The 20613-nt window shown below is 38.0% G+C and overlaps 1 protein-coding gene across 1 annotated transcript in view; it reads left to right on the top strand.

Moving 5' to 3' along the window:
- Positions 1-20613, top strand: part of LOC150078549 (RNA/RNP complex-1-interacting phosphatase homolog) — a 205501-nt gene that overhangs the window by 144041 nt on the left and 40847 nt on the right. The window contains exon 6 of the mRNA XM_090384698.1: positions 1271-1317. Within this exon, the coding sequence (XP_090240824.1) occupies positions 1271-1317 (47 nt within the window). The remainder of the gene's footprint in view (positions 1-1270; positions 1318-20613) is intronic.

The following is a 20613-nucleotide window of genomic DNA, read 5'->3' on the forward strand; positions in this document are numbered from 1 at the left end:
CACAGAGGTTGGCTACAACTATAAAGCTACTTATAGAAAATAATTCAGTATAACAAAAAAAGTCAAAATGTCTAAATATAAATGAAAACTTACCATTCGCCAGAGCTTAAAAAATCTTGGTCAGCGTGGTAATAATCTTCCACGTTTTTAAGATAAGTTTTCCCTAGTTTTTAAGGTAAGACGTTTGTTCAGTTATTACTATTCAAAATAAAGTTAAAATATTGAGTTATTACTACTGTAAAAATTAAGTTTCCGATAGTTATAAAAAAATGGTGTATTTTTATTTGCTTTTGGAACGTAACTCCCCTTTTTGTTCTGGTTCTCAGTCCTGTATAACCCTGTTTTGCATTACACGAGATTTTGTAGGAACCAAACTACCGTGTTATACGAGGGTTACCTGTATTAAATTGTTTCATTTGAACAGTAATAAGAGAGAAACCGTCTAAAATTTTTGAATAAGATATGAAATGCTTGCTCATTTAAAAAATGTGTAAAATTTTGTGTGTTAATAATAGATGTTTTGTTGATCGTTAATGGTGCCTTCGTAATTGCTCATAAACTATTGATGTACACATTTTCCTAAAAAAAGAAAAGTAGTAAATGACATTTATTACCCAAATATCTTGGACCTTCTGATTGTACAAAACAGTCAGGTAGTGATTAAATTTTTATTCACAGTCAGGTAGCTTGTGGGCTGTGGTAACAGGGTTATAAAAAATTATAACTAATAATAAAAAAAAAAAAAGGTATAATAAAGTAAAATAAAATTGAATATAAAGTAAAACATTGCTAACGAAAGGAACCACATCTACAATTCCTTATAATTAGTTTACTATCTTACAGTATATCGTGTTAAATAAATGTTTTCCGTACTAAATTTTTTTTTCATTCTCAAAGACCATTGTTATTTATACTTTTATATTATTATGCAATATTGCTTATAAAAATGTAGTACCGGAAATATTTTATAATAAAAATTCAGAACTATTATAGGATTTCAGAGAATATAGGCTTAGGGGTTCGCGATAAAAATATTATATTGAAAGGGGTTTGCAAATCAAAAAAGGTTGGGAACCTCTGCAGTAGAATAATCAGAAGAAAACTTTGGTAATTGATGAAATTTAAAAAAAAAAATAAATAAATAACAATTGAATATTTTGAAATCCAAAATGAATTTTTTTTTACTAGTAAATTGTGATCATAATAATCATTTCTAAAATTTTTTAACCCTGGATAAAATTTCTGCTTGTTTGTTTTTCTTAAAATGCAGATTTTTTGAAGCCATAGAGAGATTTCTTCAACATTCCAGCAAGAGGGGTAAGTGTATTTTCGTGATTCAGCATATTCTGAATTATTGCGCTAGCACTTATTTTATATATTATAATGTGAATGTTAAGTAGCTATATATATATATATATATATATATATATATATTGTATTTATATATATATTGTATTTATAAGAAGTATATTAAAATATAGTAATATGGATTATGGACTAGGGCTAAACCTGAATTGGAACTACAGAAAGATATAGGAAAAATAAAAAGTGGTACTCAATACTGAAAAACTTATGATTTCAACGTTTTCGTCAAGGGTCAACCCCCGAAATCACTGGAAAGACAACAAGAAGTAGGGCCTCTGTTTCTGACATGAAATATATGTAAGCACGTAGTGGTATTGGCAATGCAAATTTGAATTTAGTGGTAACAGAAGTTAGGCCTAATGATAGAGATAGGCACAGTAAAGACGTACATATATCTTATGGCTGACCTGACAGAGAGGTGGAAAGCAAAGAGGAAAGTGGAAATCAAATACAGGTAACGCTCATATAACACAGTATATTTGAGGGATTATATGAGATTCACATTTATTTTATTTTAGCTCCAGAATTTTGGCATAAATCTTGTGTTTGTAAAAAAAAAGTGCACCAAACTCTTGGAAAAGTGTTCTCTTAGGAAAAGTTTTTGAAGAGGAATTTGCTGGCGAGAATATTTTTGACTTTCTCTCGGGATTTCTGTGAGAATTTTTTCATCATTATCTAATGCTTTTTTCAATGGGTCAGGTCACCATGCTGCCCTTGAGAGAGCATTAGAGAGAATAGCCCCTGAACTATCTCAGGCTATTCACAGCTAATTCTCACACTTGACTGGGACTGGCTCCCCCACCCCCAGTGGAAACTTGGGCTGAGACAGTGCACCAACAGTTTCTGAACATTTTGTGTGTTTATAATGATTTACAGGTTTCCTCCCCCCACCATAAACTTTAAATGGAAGAAGTACTTTTCGTTGCAATCATAGCTGAAGGTCACTTGCTGCCTAAGCCTTCCTTAGTGAGTGCTACAGGATTGGACTATATCGCCTCTGGCAGTAGCTGGCCTTCTGTGACTACCTGCTCTCATCCCATTCAACTGTCCCGATAGAAGCTAACTTGGCAACTTTAGGAGTAATTTTTCACTTGGGCTTCCCCCCCCCACGTGACCTCGGGGTCAGCCAAAAACTTTGCTAGACCATATCTTGATTTCTACAGACTTGTGGCAAATTTCCTTCAACATATTTCTCTGAAATCCAGCCAACTGAACACTCAGCTCTCACTACTCTGGATTATTATCCGCACTTTCTTAAAATGCCTGAGGAAACTCAAACCAGTGACGAGAAATCATCCCCCGATGCAGTCGATCGCTTCTAGTGTTCCTCCCAACTCAAACCAACATAATGAACCTGATGACACCAGGCCTGTTCCAACTACTACTAAGTGGAAAAATAAAAAAACTAACATTGCCCAAATTGGACAGGGAGATGAGAGGTCAGCAGGAACAGAAAAGCAAACTAGGCTCACAGACCGACCTAATTGAAGACAATAAATCGGATGAGACCTCGGCTCCTCTGGGCCCCTTCCTTCCCGAAGGAACTGTTCCCGAAAAGACCTCTGTCTTAAGAAGAGAACTTGAGGACCTACTGAAAGACCCCAACAATAGAATAACAACGGGATTACGTGGGAAAATCATTACAATTTGGACGATTCGAAACAATACTTGCGCAAACAAACATTGAGTGTGAGAAAGCCAGTGCAAAACTCGAAGCATTTATGGTAGTAGGTGTAAACCAAATGCTACAGTGTGCACCACTTACTGAGAAGCGCTGAGGACTACAGCTGGCAAACAAATAACTGAAAGTACTAAACAACTGGCAGTAAAGAAAGTTCTACTATCAAAATCTAACCTGGTTGTCCTGAAACTAGCCTCAACAGGGACTACAAAAACACTAACGAAATTAAGAACACGGTGATGAAAAACCTGAACAGCGATCTTAAAAATACTCGCATAACATCCATCAGAAATACTAGAAACATAGGAATTATCATAGAAATGGAGACAAAGGAAGGGGCCTCCAGAAACTTGACAAACCCCAAAATCCAGACCCTTGGCTGAACTGCAGAAATACCAACAAAATGCAGATCATCGATCAGAATTTATGACTTAGACAAAGTGCTAGCACCAGCGACTGTAAGAAACTAACTATACTGCAGAAAACTGCATCTCTGCTTTCCATATACAGAACCAGAGAACTTAATAAAGGCCAAATACATGACCAAATCACGTAGCGGGAGCTCAAAGTGGATTGTTGAGCTAGCCCCAATGGTCTGCCCAATAATCTCTACCCAGAACAGAATCTACATCCAGTGGGGAAGCCACTGCTTTAAAGAGTACGTGGCTGTCCCCAAATGTTACAGGTGCTGTCGCTTCGGACACACAATGCACATGTGCTCCCATGTCTAGCCAACTTGATTCTTGCACTGCTTCTGTTAGAATAAGCAGCAGCCTGGAAAGCAAGACAATGGAGATTTCCAGGACTGTTGGAAGTCATAGTGTAACAAATAAATACATGGGGTGTGCTAGGGTAAATAAGAGTAGAAACAGGTGATGTATACTTGCATGAACACCAATGCTAGGAATATAATTAATAAATTTGATGAGCTTGAAGTACTAGTCAAGACATCAAAGGCAGATATTGTTGGGATATCGGAGATGTGATGTCACACAGACATAAGCAGTACAGAATTGGAATTTGGGGAGTACAGTGTGTACAGAAAGGATACACAGGACAGGAAGGGAGGAGAGATTATGCTGTTAGTTAATAAACACGTAAAATCTAAGGAAGTGCATCCAATGGTGGACAATGCAATGTCGAGTCTGTTTCATGTGACATAAGCACTGAGAAAGGAAAAATGAGAGTAGGTGTGTGTTATAGGCCTAATGAATCTGATCAGTATAATGAGCAATTGTGTAGAGAAATAGTGGGCCAGTAAATCAAAATGTCTTATAATGGGGGATTTTAACTTTCCAGATATTGACTGGAACTTGTGGATTGGTCACTCGCACACTAGCAAGACTTTTGCCGATTTATTGGATGACTGTTTTCTACAACAACATGTTCGAGAGGCTAGCAGAGAGAATAATACTCTTGATCTGATAATCAGCAGTGATTATTCATGCATTAAGAAGTTGCAGATAAAGGAACCAATAATGCATGACAGTGACCACAATGTACTGATGTGGGAATTACTTAAGGATATAACTTCCATCAAGGCTAAAGGAAAGGATTTTGCTTTCGTAAAGGTGACTGCAGTGGTCTCAGACAGTTTTTAAATTCTGTACAGTGGGATTAACTGACGATGTTATCAAAGTTGAATTCTAAATGGGAAGCTTTCAGGGACTTAATTTTGGAGGCTACTAGGCTTTTCATTCCAACTAAGAAATACTCTTCAAGGTTTAGGCTTTAATTGATGTCAAATGAACTGAGGCTCGTGGCAGAGAAGAAAAATGTATGGGATGCATGTAAAGTATCAGGTGACACAGAAGCCTGTGACAGATATCAACTAGTCTATAATCAAGTCTCAAAGGTGGTTAAGCAGGTTAAGCAGGCGAAGGCAGATTAAGAGAAATTTTTGGCAAAGGATGATAACAAAAAGAGCAAGACTTCTTTACTTATATAAACTCCGGAAGTAAGGGAATGAATCAGACTGTTGATGATCCTGCTCAGATAGCTGATAATCTGAATGAGTATTTTGCATCTGCATTCACACATGTGAATGTAGATGCAAGTTAAGGGAGGAAAATGCCAGAAGTTTATCAGACTGTAACAGGGTGCTGAATGATTTTGGAATAACTGAGATTAAAGTGGAGGAGAAATTTTTGAAGTTAAACATAAGAAAGGCACCTGTGGTGGATGGGATCTATCCAGTTATATTAAAGGAGACGGGAAAGGAAGTAAGCAAACTCCAAGCCATAATTATGAGAGCATCTTTCGACTCGGGGAAGTCCCCATGAAATAGTGCAGATGTATTCCCAATTAACAAAAGGGATCAAAGGGCAACACAAGTAATTACAGACCAGTTAGCTTAACTTCTGTTTTGGAGAAAATAATGGAGTCACTGGTTAAAGATGCATTGCAGTATCATCTGGACAAGGCTGCAGTAATAATTCAGACACAGCATCGGTTTGTTAAGGGTTAATGGAAAGTCTTGTCTGACAAATTTGATTGGATACTATGATGTGGTTACAAAGGAACTGGATGCAAAATATAATTTTGATATCATATACTTGGATTTCAGGAAAGCTTTTGGCACTGTTTCGCATGGAAAAGTACTTTAAAATTGGAGCAGTATGGTATTAAGAGTAAGTTGCTAGAATAGATAAAAGGGTGGTTGAGTGGGAGGACACAGAGATTGGTAATCAATGGATGCTGATCTTTGTGGACTAATGTTATTAGTGGAATCACTCAGGTTTTGGTATTAGGCCTACTGTTGTTTTGTATATTTATCAATGATATTGATGAAGGTATATCAGGCATAATGTCGAAGTTTGCAGATGATACAAAGGTTGGCAGAGTTTTTTAATGGCTGTAATGGCAGTGTGCTACTGCAACAGGATCTAGAAAATTTAGAAAGATGGGCTGAGAAGTGGAAACTGAAGTTTTAACATTGACAAATGCAAAGTACTGTATATGGGTAGAAGTAATCCCAGAGAAACATACCAACTGTGTGGTACTACACTTAGGGTGGTAGAAAATGAAAAAAGTTCTGGAAGTAATAGTGCAGTCAGATATGAAGTTTTCTGAGCAATGCAGACAGGCTGCCAGAGCAGGTCTGGAGGCCTCATTTTATGAAGAATGTAGAGTTGCTTGAGCATGTACAGAGAAAAGCAACACTGTTGTTGAAGGGAATGAAAGGGTCCTCTTACCAAGAAAGGCTTAAGTTCTGCAAATTGCAGCAGATGGAGCATGCTGAATTCTGATGGGATTCTTCCGCTTACTCAGATTAATTCAAATTGAGGAAAGACAGTTGTAATATAGATGTGCAGAAATTTGCATTTAGCCAGCAGGTGGGACAAACTTTTAGAGGGAATGGATATGTGAAATTTTTTTTTTTTTTTTTTGTTGGCTGCTGCTACATAAGCTCATATGCTTGCTTTCTTGCATCACATCCCTCTGTTACTACTACTACTATTCCAGCTTGAGATGCTTTATCCTGCACAAACAGCATCAACCTCTCAAATATCCACTACAGATTCCTTAAATGTGGTTTTCCAGTGAAACACATAACTTTATTTAAATCCATTTTAAAATTCAATCCTGTCATATCTCAAAAAAGGTTTCTTCTGCTCCTATACTTCAGTGACACTCCGATTTCTAAACAAGATCATATATATCTCCAGGGCCGCATAGTGGGTAGAAGAGGTATGCATCGCTTATGGGCAGCAGTTCAAGAGGGTGGCAAAAATTTTTTTTGATGTTGTTTTCTGATTGGTTAATGCTTATCAGAATTCAGCATTTAGGGTGGCAAATTTTAGTTTGCTTACTGGCAGCACATAGGAACGCAGCAGTACTATATCTCTCTTAGAGATTACAGTGACTTATAATCTCTCTCTCTCTCTCTCTCTCTCTTAGCATAAGCACATTTCTGTTATTGTTTCCTCTGCATCTAAAGAAATAGGTTTCTCTTTCACTCTTGGCATTAGCAGCAAACTCAAATTTGCTATACCATTCAATATTGTTTCCATATCTAGGGTAGTATCCCAATAACCTCTCTCTCTCTCAGGCATCTGGACTCATTCAGAAAAGGGCATTTAGGTTAATTAATGATCCATCTCTTACAGTGTCTCTCCACTCTTGACTCATTGGCATTCTGTTTTTGCTGCATACCTTTTCTATGGATACTTCCATGGACACTGTTCTTCTGAATTGGCTTCTCTAATTTCTGCCCCCCCCCCCCCCCAAACCCACTACCCTCTCTCTTGCAAACCATACTGAACACAAACTGCAACCAGTCAACTTTCTTCAATTATCCGATTTCAAACTCACAGAAAGAACTTTTTTCTTCCTCATTTCAACTTCCATTTTCTGGAAAATTACAATATAAAGAAAATTAAAGTATACAAGATAGGAAGGGAGAGGGGTAATTTTGTTAGTTAAGAAACACATGAAATCTAAAGAAGTGCATCCAGTTGACATAGATGGACAGTGCTCAATTGCACTGTCCATCTCTGACTCACTAAACTGACTCAATTGTCAGTTTTGTGTGTCATAAGCACTGGGAAAGCAAAAATGAGAGTTGGAGTTTGTTATAGGCCTAATGGCTCTGAGGAGTACAATGAACAATAATACAAAGAAATATTGAATGGAACAAAGGGGTGCTCTTACGAAGAAAGGCTTACGTTTTGCAAATTACAGTGTCTGGAGACTAGGCACCGGCGAGGTGATCTGATAGAGGTGTATAAAGCCTTGAATGGTTTGAGCATGCTCAATGCTGATGGGATTCTTCCTCTTGCTCAGAATAATCACCTGAGAGGGCATAAATTCAAATTGAGGAAAGACAGATGTAGGATAGACGTGAGGAAATTTGCCTTTAGCCAGTGGGTGGTTGGTTGCTGGAATAGACTTCCATCCCTTGTCGTGGAAGTTGATAGCCTAAATAAGTTTAAGGCTCAGCTGGACAGGTATTTCAAACGAACAGAGGGGTGAAGTGGAAGTGGTTATTTTTTATTTATTTATTTATTTATTTTATTTATTTATTTTTTTGGCTGATGCTGCATAAGCTTGCTTTCTTGCATCAAATGCCTCTACTAATGCTAATGCTAATTTAGAGCCACAGGTAACAAAAACAGAGGAGAGGAAATTTCAGCTTATAAATCAAATAGCGAACCCTGAAGACAAATTAAAGAAATGAAACTGTTCCTAGAAGAGTTTCTTTATAAACAAACAAATAGGATTACATCTGCAACAAGATTGCAGATAGTGAATTGCTGGTCTGTTTTGGAACATAGAATGGTTGAACTTAATACAGAAAACAAAGTATTGAAAGCAAAAGTAGAAACAGTGGCTGAAGAGAAGAATAATTATAAAGAAATAAATATTTTGACTTACGCCCAAGTAGGAAGGGCCACCAAAGCAGATTCATCACAAACTAAACAAACGAACAATAAGACTAAGGAGATACCAAAGGCAAAATAAACAAACATAATCATTATAAAGGCTAAGCCTGACTCTACATACAAATCCCGCGAGGCAGTGAGGGATACTGTTATGACAAAATTAATATCTCATTTGAAGAAATAAAAGTGAATAACATGAGAAAAATAAAAGATAATGGAGTTATCTTTTATTTAAGAAATAAAAGACGTGAGGAAATTTGCCTTTAGCCAGCGGGTGGTTGGTTGGTGGAATAGACTTCCATCCCTTGTCGTGAAAGTTGATAGCCTAAATAAGTTTAAGGCTCAGCTGGACAGGTATTTCGAACGAACAGAGAGGTGAAGTCGAAGTGGTTATTTTTTATTTATTTATTTATTTGTTTTTTTTTTTTTTTTTTTGGCTGATGCTGCATAAGCTTGCTTTCTTGCATCAAATGCCTCTACTAATGCTAATGCTAATGAACAATAATACAAAGAAATAGTGGGCAAGTGAATCAGTGTCTTATAATGGGGGATTTTAACTTCCCAGATATTGACTTTAACTGGTGGGTGAGTCACTTGCACACTAGCAAGGCTCTTGTGGATTTATTGGATTATTGTTTTCTACAGTTAGAGCATGTTAGAGAGGCAACAAGAGGGGGATTGATATGATTATCAGCAGTGAATTTATGCATTAAGAATTTACAGGTAAAGGAAGCACTAAGTGGCAGTGAGTACTGATGTGGTATTTACTTAAAGATGTAACTATCATCAGGGGCAAAGGGAATGGTTTTTGCTGTCGTAAAGGTGACTATAGTGGTCTCAGAGATTTTTAAAATTTTATACAGTGGGACCACCTGATGATGTTACCAACAGCAAATTCTAAATGGCATGAGGCAATGGTCAGGCCACACCTTAAGCACTGCATACAGGTCTGGAAGCTTCATTTTAGAAAGGATGTAGAGTTGCTAGAACAAGTACAGAGAAAGGCAACAAGACTTTTTTTTTTTTATGTAAACTCCAAACACGAGAGGTATTAGAACCTATGGTACTTAGTACCGTGCTTGGGTTGGAGGTTGAGAAGACAAAAGAAGATATTTGTTGACATTGGACTTGAACTTCTGTAGACTGTAATTTTCAGGAAATACGTATGAAGGAAGGTTGTTCCAGAAAACGGCAGTTGAATGAATAAACGAAGGAGATGAAAAGTTGGTTCTGGGAGTTTGAAGTTGGACAATAAATGGATGCTGGCTGGTGGCGGCATGTGTTCGGACTGTTTTGAAAGAGAGAGCGGGAATTATAGAAGCTAATTCTGAAGAACAGTGCCCATGGAAGTATCTGTAGAAGACGCATGCAGCAGAAACAGTACGTCTAGGAGACAGCGAGTGGAGAGACTCTGTTAGAGATGAATCATTAATTAACCTAACTGCCCTCTTCTGAATGGAATCAAGAGCCTGAGAGAGGTTTTGGGGGCACCACCCCAGATGTGGGAACAATATTCCATGGCAGGGTGGATTTGCGATTTATACAGAGTGAGTAGTTGTTTGGAAGAAAAGTAACGCTGAGAGCGAAAGAGAAAACCAAGTTTTTTAGATGCAGAAGAAGCAATATTTGTAATGTGCTTGTGCCAAGAGAGATTAGAAGTCAGGGTAATCCCCAAAAGAGATATATTAATTTGCCTAGAAATCGGAGTGTCACTAAAGATAAGCATAGCAGCAGAAGAATCCTTTTTGCGAGATATAAGACAAGACTGAGTTTTAGAAGGTTTGAAATCAACTAAGTTGTCTTTGCCCCACCTGAAGATCAGCATTTAAGGAATTGGTAGCAGAATTTCGAGAAGTTGAAGCTGATTGAGCAGGACAAGGTTTCTCAAAATGGAAAGTGGAATGCAATGTGCTATCATCAGCAAAACTATGGATAGGATTTCCAGTCAATGGAAGAAGGTCATTAATATACAAGAGGAAAAGAATGGGGGAAAGAACTGAACCTTGGGGGACACAGGAATTAGTGGAGAAGTTAGAAGAGAGAGAGCCATCTACCCTCACCCTCAGTGAGCGATCAGAGAGAAAACTGGATAACCACTTACTAAAAACAGTTGGCAAACCATAAGATGGAACCTTGTTTAGAAGACCTTGTTTAGAAGACCAAACACGGTCGAAAGCCTAAGAGATGTCAAGGGCAACTACTTGTGTTTCACTGAACCTTTCCATTGAATTAGTCCATAAATGGGTAACATAAGCCAGATATCACCAGTGGATCGACACTGACGGAATCCATACTGGCGATCGTTGATCAGACGGAAGGTTTCTAGGTAGTTTAAGAGTTGGCGGTTAATTGATTTCTCCATTACTTTAGAAAGAGTATAAGTAATTGCAATGGAACGGGCTGGATATGAGCAAATTTCCAAGCAGAAGGAAAAACACCTTTGGAATAAGAAAGTGAAAAAAGGCGGCAAAGAATAGGAGTAAGTTCAGGAGCACAGGTTTTGAGAACAAGTGGAGAAATACCATCGGGACCTGGAGCCTTCTTAGCATCAAGTTTCGTCAAAATCCTTCTGACATCCTTTTGACGGAAGACCACAGGAGGCATTGAATGGAGCATGTTGGGAATGGTGGGAGGTGTTTTTCCAAGATCATTAATACATACATGAGTTGGAAGAAAAAAGGGATGCTAGTAGGTCAGCTTTATCCTTGGCTGAAGTGACAACAGAACCATCTGGTTTGGACAGAGGTGGGAGCAGGGGTGGGCAAAAGTTGCGGCCAATAGCTTTGGCAAGAGACCAGAATGTTCGGCTACCATTAGTGCAAGAAGCAAGTTTTCTACTCTTAGCCTGTTCAAAGTCTAGGTTGGCTGATTAATAACTGCTTTACAATTGTTGTGAGCTTTGGTGTAGGCAGAAAATGAAACTGAAGAATTGGAAACAAGCCAATCACGATATGCAACATTCTTCTCTTGAACAGCCTTAGCACATTTATGGAAAACCAAGGTTTAGATAAAGGACGAGATTTTAAAGTGGAGTGTGGGATAAAGGATTCCATTCCTGCAAGAATAATTTCACTGACGCGATCTGAGTCAAATGTTGACATCAGAAGTTTTGAAACAGTAATCCGACCATGGAAAAGAAGAAAAGAATTCTCGCAGGTCATCCCATTTTGCATTCTTGTAATGCCAAACAACACAGGTTGGGTATAGCCATGAGATAAAGGTTCCATTGGAGAAGAGACAATCACCAAGTTGTGATCTGAAGTGCCTAAAGGACCTCTCACTTCAACTGTGTACTTAGAAGGGTTATTTGTGAGAAAAAGATCAAGCGTATTGGCTGTATGATTAGGATTGTCCGGTATTCTTGTAGGTAAATGGACAATCTGTGCAAGGTCATCAGTAACTGCAAAAGCCTCATCATCTCGACCAGCTGGGTTGGTGTGACTAGAAAACGGAAGCCAGCGGAGTTGTGAACATTAAAATCACCAAGGAAAATTACCTCACTGTTAGGAAAGTTGGACTGGAGAAAGTCAATTTGCATAGAGAGGAAGTCAAAGATCTCCAAGTGATTAGTGGAGTTGGGAGAACGGTAGAGACAACAGATGAATTTGACACAATGAGGTAGAGAGATTTTAAGCCAGAGAAGATCAAAGAGAGGAGATTTCAAATTGCCAAGTCTTTGACAGGGAATATCAGAACGGACATATGCACTAGTACCACCTTTGAGGCGAAAGGAATCATACAGCGAATAATTTGGTCATCTAAGATGAGCAGTAGTTGAATCAACCAATAACAGATTCTGTCAGAAAAAGTACATGGGGTTTGGCAGACTGCAAGTGAAAATGGACATCGTTGAGATTAGAATTGAGACCACGTATATTTGTGAAATGAATTAGGAAGTGCTTGGGAGGTTTAGATCTTTTCGCAGATAAACTTGCTCTATTAGTTTGGCAATTCATGGTGTATTCAATAGTAAGAAAAAGTGGGTGGGACATACTGTATTAAGTAATGAAATTTTTGGATATGGCATACACATGGTAAGAATATACCCAGATCCTTGACATAACGTGGCCTCGACAATGCTCCCTGCATACACACTACTCGGACTCCCTCCAGTCACTATCTGGGAGAGTAGAGGTAACAAGATTATACTCTATCTGATCCGGAAGCTTCTTAGAGAGTTACCAATAGGTTCAGTCCGGTGTACTAACTAGCGGCCGGCCTGCGAACACCGTTTTAGAGCTGTACCCTCGAAATGTAAGGAATATTGGATCTCGCCACGATGTTCATCATAACCTCAAAAGTCATCAATCATACTGCATGATGGAGGAGATAGGAGAGGGGAAGGAGAGACTGGTGTGAGCAACAAAGAGGTGCTCTTACGAAGAAAGGTTAATTTCTGCAAATTGCATCATCTGGAGACTATGGACCTGCGAGATATGATTGTGGTGTATAAGGCCTTGAATGGATTGTGGAGGCTCATTGCTGATGGGATTGTTCCACTTGCTAAGATTACAAACTTGAGGGGCCATAAACTGAAATTGAGGAAAGACAGTTTTTGAATAATGTTGAATAAATTTGCCTTTAGCCAGTGGGTAGAGTGCTGGAACAAACTTCCATCTGTTGTCGTGGTGGTTGATAGCTTAAATAAATTCAAGACAGAACTAGAAAAACATTTGGAATGAATGGATGGGAGAAATGGGAAGGTTTTTTTTTTTTTGGCTGATGCTGTATAAGCTTACTTTCTTGCATTATATGCCTCTGTTAATGCTAATAATGTCATTTAAGTATCTTCTTTCATCTTCTGAACTTCTAGCCCCTGCACAGTACTTAATAATATAGCACTAATATTTTTCATGTTTGGAGTTTTCATTAAAAAAAGTTTTCTACAGATATCAAGTATACTGGATCATAATCAGTTTTTGCTGTATTAGCCAGAATTCCAGTTTTGGAACTTTCTCTAGGCATTTCTTCCCTTCTGAACTTGGGAATCTCTCCCCAGTTCTGAAATGGCCTCACATTTAACTTCAATGGTTCATTTCACTCCCTGGCTGCCTCCTTCAAAATTACTGGGTATATGTCATCAACTCCGGGGCATTAATTGCCTTTACACTAAAGATCTTTTCTAATAAATTGTCATCTGTCATAATGAAATCATTAATTTCATATGGCTCAGCCACATTTGCACAGCCTCTTCTTGGCATGAAGGGTCTTTCATTAGTAAAGAAATATGCAAAGTACCTATTTAATTCACCCACATCAGCTGGGTTATCTAAGACTTTTCCAGACCCAGTGCACATGGTTCATATCTGATTCGCTTTCTTCTTCGTTGTACAAAAATACATATACGAAAAATTCTTTGATCCGATTCTTTGCTCTGTTAGCTATGCTTTCTCATATGTAGCTTTCACCTCCGTAACCTTATTTGTAGTACTATTGCAGATCAATTTCTACCTGTCTGTTCTGTGATTCAGTATTTTTTTTGTCATTTTAACTGTCCTGTGCTATCATTTTGTTCTCTATTTGACTGGCCAGCTCTGCATTCGTCCATTTCAGCATCCTCCTCCTGCAGTGTTTTCTTAATGATATATATGCATTCATGACTTCTGTGATTTTTATTTTAAAGGTATTCCATAGTTTTCTAGAGATGTTCCATAATTTAAAGGTACAGTCAATCCTCGTATATCACGATAGTTGTGTTCCTAGAAACTCTTGTGCAATATAAACAACAGGCCCTATGGGAAAAATAGGGTTAGATGCCTACCACCCAAGATTGAACACACATTTGTAACCAAAACATTACCAAACACAATAAATAATCGTAATAAAATACGTAAGTATTTTATTACGATTATTTATTATTATATGTAATAAAATACGTAATACGTAAGCATTATAAGTATTTTAAGTAATACGTATTTTATTATGACTATTACGTAATAAAATATTGCTACTACTTTTTATTCTATCATAAGCAAACTTGTTTTTTGTTTGATTTTCTATCCAAACAGATGACAGCCGTTCCATCTCTTCCAATTCTTTGTGTCTTGATCAAATGGATTTTAATTACACTTTGAGTTGTTCTTGCTATGAAAGTTTTTTATTTTCTCTGCATTCTTCGTAATTCTCGGCCTTGCCTCATTTAGGTCTGTAGCATGTGCAATATCACATGGTCTTTCATTTCGCTCAAAGCGTTTCACAATTTCATATTTTTTCTCTATCGACAGAAGCGGACTGGCCATAAGCCTTACTGGGGAAACCCCGGTTGGCCGGAGGCCGGTGTGATTTTGGCCATAAGCCATAGTATGAGGCCACTATAAATTTTCCCGGGTAAGAATTTTTGACCCAGTCTGCCTCTTTATCGATATTGCTTTTCTTTTTCTTTCTCTCTGAATCTGCAGTGTCTTCACCAGGATGGTTCCTTTTCACACCTTTTAAGTATTTTACTCATTTTTAGGGAATAAAGCGCAATTACAAAACGAGGAGGCAAGCCTGATACACATAAACAAAGCTGCGCATGTGTAGCGAATAAACAACACCGTAAAGGCAGAGATACACTATTAACACCTCACATTTTACTAAAGCACATTTCTAGGATTACTACCATAAAACAATAAAAACAATTTCCAGTTGCGTTTCTGCTAGTGGAATCTGTTATAAACTGATAGTAAACTCGATCCAATTGCATTTGCGATAATACCGATAGCTGGAATTGTGTTGGTTTTTACGTTATTATGGTGAAATGTGTTTCCCTTCACTGATATAAAAAAAAAAAATACACTTTCAGAATCTTCTCTTCATTCCTATCGTGTTGCGTTCAGTTGGGGTGATTCTGTGTTCGACTGCCATTTCTTGTAAACACAAAGGCGAATCGTGCATAAGCGAATTCGGTTCGTGTTATATAAGATATCGTTCCCCTATTTATAAATCATGTATGATTGAATTCATGTAGTGTAAACACGTGTTATATGAGGACTGACTGTATTCCATAAATGTACTTGCCCTCACTCTGCAATCCACCCAATTAATGGATGCCATATAGTTGCTTAAACTGTTAAAGGCCCCCTTCTGAAATTAAAGCCCTGTGCCTATACCTTTAACTGCTGCAACATCTTTCTTCATTTTACAACTAATGACTGTGTGATCACTACCTGACAATGATTCCTGTACTTTAAGCCTTATGATGTCATCTGTTTAAATAATAATCTAGTTTATTTAGAAAAAAAAAAAAATTTCTGCAAGGTGAGTTTCCCTCCCAAAAAACCCAATCAGTTTAAGACATATTGAAGTAATAATATTTGCCATATAGTGCAAGGAAGCCACAGGCTTTTGCTGCACTGGCAAAAAAAAAAAAAAAATAATAATAATAATAAAAAAATAATAATAAAGTACTAATTGTATGGTTCCCTCCTCATGCAAGTAACTATCCAGTTGACCTTTGAATTTATTCAAACTGTCAGCCTCAACTACCTGTGAGGGCAACTTGTTTCAGCCAGTAGTGTTGTTGTTGTTTTGGTTTTTAGGAGCATTAGCAACTAAGGCCATATTGCTCCGGGAATATGCAGTTGTCATTCCCTGACCTTTCCACATCCTCCGTATTTGGTTGCCAGTAGTGACTTGCTGGTAAAAGAAAACTGCCTACAATCTAATCTAAACCTCATGTCCTGTAGCTTAAATTTGACCGCTAGTTCTGGAATTCTTTATAACAGTGAGAATTTAATCTTTATTTATTTTACCAATTTCTCTCAGAGTCTTGTAAACCTCAATCAGGTTCCCTCTGAAGTGCCTGGTTGCTAAGCTCTGTAGCCCAAATAATCAGAGTCTTTCCTCATACGGTTATCTTCCAGCCGACCTCACCATTTGAGTTACTCATATTTCGTCCCATTCAAGAAGCTCAATGTTTTTTTTTTTTCAGTTGAGATCTCCATAATTGAATACACTATTCCAAATGTGGTGTCTTACAATTGCTTATACAGTGGGATTAGGACCTCCCTATCTCTGTACGATAACGTTCGATAAATTTTACTAGCCAACATGATTTTTACCTCCAAGAACTTAAATGCTGTTTTTAACCAATTTTTATGCGTAGATTTCAAAAATCACCATGATAGTTTCACATCATTCACAGTTATTAAATATAGAGGGAGTTATGTTTTACCAAAATATGCCATAAATGCAAGACATATTGATTTATTTTAACAGATATAAGCTAATTCTCTTAATTTTAGCAATTGATTCTCGCCTCAGTTTTCTTGTGATAAACATAATCAGACTTCTACCTATAGTTCTTAGTTTCAAATTCTGATGCAACAATTTACAATTGGAATAGAGCACACTTAGTGTTTTTGGTGAGGATTTTTGTAGGCTGAGCCAGGGTTTTCCAAGTATTAACTGATCATGACATGTTCTCAGGGTTGTAAATCTATCCTCCAAACATGAACAGCCCCTTGGGAGTAGGAATGTGTGGCCCGCAACTCTTGTGGAAGCGGTAAAATAATTCTGGCTCTCTACTTGCTGATTTGAAAATATTTTTCCTTTCAGTGTTTTCACATGAGTAAAACTAGTAAGATGCCACATCTGTGTATTGATAAAAATTGAATTTGTGTTGTTTTTAAATTGTAGTGTTCAAAACTGAATTTACATTTCTGGAAATTCATTTAGTGCTACAATGAATAAGCAGACACATAGGAGGTGTTATCAATCATCCAGACAATTTTTATGTTTGTGAATGGATTACCCCAAAGACCCGAAGGAAAAATATCTGTGGCATTATAAAACTTTCATATTCTTTTTATTTCGGATGTAAAATTGGTGATCATGACAAACCTGTGGTCCCCAGGTGCCAAAGTGATTTTGTGATCAAGTGTCTTTGCCAGTGAATTTGTGCTCTCTTGAATAATTAAAATTGTCTTATTTATTTACAGCATTACACTAACAATCAGTTGAATAAGCTTCAGTAAAGAAATCACTTTACTTGAACAGGATTAAAAGCAACTTCCTTTCTTTTTTCCTTTTATTTGCATATTACTACTAATCCACTACCGCTTGGTCACAAAGGTGGCACTGCTCCTGCCTCCACGTGGCAGGGCCGTTAACCTGGAGAGGAAAAGGTCTCCCTTCCATGGCGAAATGGAGCAAGAAATTCATAAAATCCAGAAAAATACTGGGTGCACAGAAGAAATCCTGACAAGGCAAGAACAAGAGCAGTCTGGTTCTGTTGCAGCAAAATGTCAAAAGACTGACGTAGGCAGAATCCAGACTCCAACTTTCTTGATTATTCATATATCTCAAGAATAACCAGTTGGAAAACCCTCCCCATTTCTAGTGCAAAAATGCCTAGAAAGCATAATAGGTACTCCCAAGACAGTTCGTCGATTAAGATCAGACCTATTGGTTGAAGCTGTCACTACCAGATAATCTGTACAAAAATCTTTGGTGGAATTTCGGTCACCGTTTCCTTGAACATGTCAAGAGGTGTCATCACTGAGTGGACCTCATCAATTTGTCAAATGAACTCAAACAAGAATTACGAGAAGGAGTCTTAAATGTAAGCCAAATTCATCAATGTAAGGCAAATTCCTTAGCCATAATTATGAGACCTTCCTCGGACTCAGGGAAGGTACCCCTCGACTGGAGATGTGCAAATGTGACCCCAATCCACAAAGGAGGATCAAAGGGAGACACAGGTAATTACAGACCTGTTTAATTTCTGTTCCAGCGAAATTAATGGAGGCACTGGTTAAAGAAGCATTGCAGGATCATCTAGACAAGATTTCAGTTATAGCTCGGACACAGCATGGATTTGTTAATAAGAAGTCTTGTTTGACCAGTTTGATTGGATACTATGATGTAGTCACAAAGGAACTGGATGCTAAGAATAATTTTGATATCATATATTTGGATCTTAGAAAGGCTTGTGATACTGTTGCATATTGGAAGACTGCTGCACAAATTGGGCAGTGTGGCATTGGATGTAAATTGCTGCTATGGATAAAGGAATAGTTTACCACTCTCTGTCTTCTCCCAGTCATCAATGGACACTGCTCTTCGTGGACTAATGTTATTAGTGGAGTCCCTCAGGGTTCAGTGTTGGGTCCATTGTTGTTTTCTGTATTCATCAATGATATTGATGATGGTATATCAGGCTTAATGTCCAAGTTTGCAGACAATACAAAGGTCGGCAGGGTTGTTAATGATACTACTGACAGTACGCTGTTGCAACAGGATCTAGAAAAGTTGAGCAGATGGGCTGAGAGGTGTCAACTGAAGTTTAACATTGACAAATGTAAAGTACTGCATATGGGGAAGCAGTAACCCCAAAGTAATGTATGAACTGTGTGGTACTACACAGACAATGGTAGAGAGTGAAAAGGACCTGGGGGTGATTGTGCATGCAGATACGAAGTTTTTTGAGTAGTGCAGATGGTCTGCAAGAGGTCGTGGTGCCTTGTCAATGATATACAGGAATTTTTCTAGCAGGAATAAGGAGATGATTATCCCCTTGTATAAGGCAATGGTCCGGCCACACCTTGAGTACTGTATACAGGTCTAGAGGCCTAATTTTAAGAAGGATGTAGAGCTGTTGGAACAAGTTCAGAGAAGGGCAACAAGATTAGTGAATGGAACAAAGGGTTGCTCTTACGAAGAAAGGCTTAAGTTTTGCAAATTGCAATGTCTGGAGACTAGGCACCTGCGAGGTGATCTGATTGACGTGTATAAAGCCTTGAATGGTTTGAGCATGCATCAGTGCTGATGGGATTCTTCCTCTTGCTCAGAATAATTGCCTGAGAGGGCATAAATTCAAACTGAGGAAAGACAGTTGTAGGATAGATGTGTGGAAGTTTGCCTTTGTTCCAGCGGGTGTTTGATTGCTGGAACAAACTTGGAGTGTGTGTGTGTGTGTGTGTTTTTTTTTTTTTTTTTTTTTTTTTTAGCTGATGCTGTATAAGCTTCCTTTCTTGCCTCATGTGTCTTTGCTAATTCTCACAAAAAAGGATGATGTATTAGTTCCTTGCCGGAACACAATCCTAAACCACCAATATTTATCAAAGACAGTTACCTTAACTTTCGAGTTAATCCCTATATCCCAAATCCATTATGTTGCTCTAAGTGCCAGAAGTTTGGGCACTCACAGACGGTCAGCAGAGGAGCAGCTGCCTGTGCCACATGTGGATCCACTGCACATATTACTAGTGACTGCACACAACACCAAACTACGTTAACTGTAAAGAAGCCCATCTGGCATGTTCAAAGGAATGCCCTCTTTGGAATGCGAAAAAAAAGATACAGCGGTACAAAATGGAACATAATGTAACATACCAAGAGGCTAAAAAATCTTTACCAGTTCCAAATGCTAACAAGCCAACTTATGCTCAAATAACCAAAAATCACCTATCATTTGCTACCCAAATGGAGGTAACGTACCACCAACAAAGTCACTAGCTGAATGGGCAAGGTCTGTATTCTCCCCAGTATCAACACCCCAAACGGAAAGCAAACCAAGCAAAGCAATAAATATGCCTATCACAGTACAACCAGATGCCACTCAACAGCAGAATACTACAGAATCACCCCCCCCCCCAACAAAACCAAACACTACATGGATTCAGAAGATAATTCAAACTGGTGAAGGGAACAAATTGTTGGTGTTACCAAGAAAGGCTTAAGTTCTTCAAATTGCAGCTTCTGGAGACTAGGCACCTGTGAGGTGATCTAATTGAGGTGTATAAAGCCTTGAATGGATTGCGCAAGCTCAGTGTTAACAGGATTCTCACTCTTGCTCAGATTACTCACCTGAGCGGGCATAAATTCAAATTGAGGAAAGGGTTTTTGCTTCTGTAAAGGTGAGTACAGTGGTTTCAGACAGTTTTTAAATTCTGTACAGTAGGATCAACTGATGATGTTACCAATGCAAATTTTAAGTGGGAAGCATTCAAGGAATTAATTGTGGAAGCTACTAAAAGTTTCATACCTATTAAGAAATATTGTTCAAGGTTTAGGCCTAAATTGTTATCAAATGAACTAATGAGACTCGTGACAGAGAAGAAAAATGCATGGGATGCGTATAAATTATCAGGTAACACGGAAGCCTATGACAGATATAAGCTAGTCTGTAATTGAGTCACAAAGGAGGTTAGGCAGGCCAAAGCAGATTACTAGAAATCTTTGGCAAAGGATGCCAAGAAA

Source organism: Mastigoproctus giganteus, chromosome 11, assembly GCF_048544385.1.
Source record: "Mastigoproctus giganteus isolate SK-2022 chromosome 11, ASM4854438v1, whole genome shotgun sequence".
Taxonomy (NCBI): domain Eukaryota; kingdom Metazoa; phylum Arthropoda; class Arachnida; order Uropygi; family Thelyphonidae; genus Mastigoproctus; species Mastigoproctus giganteus.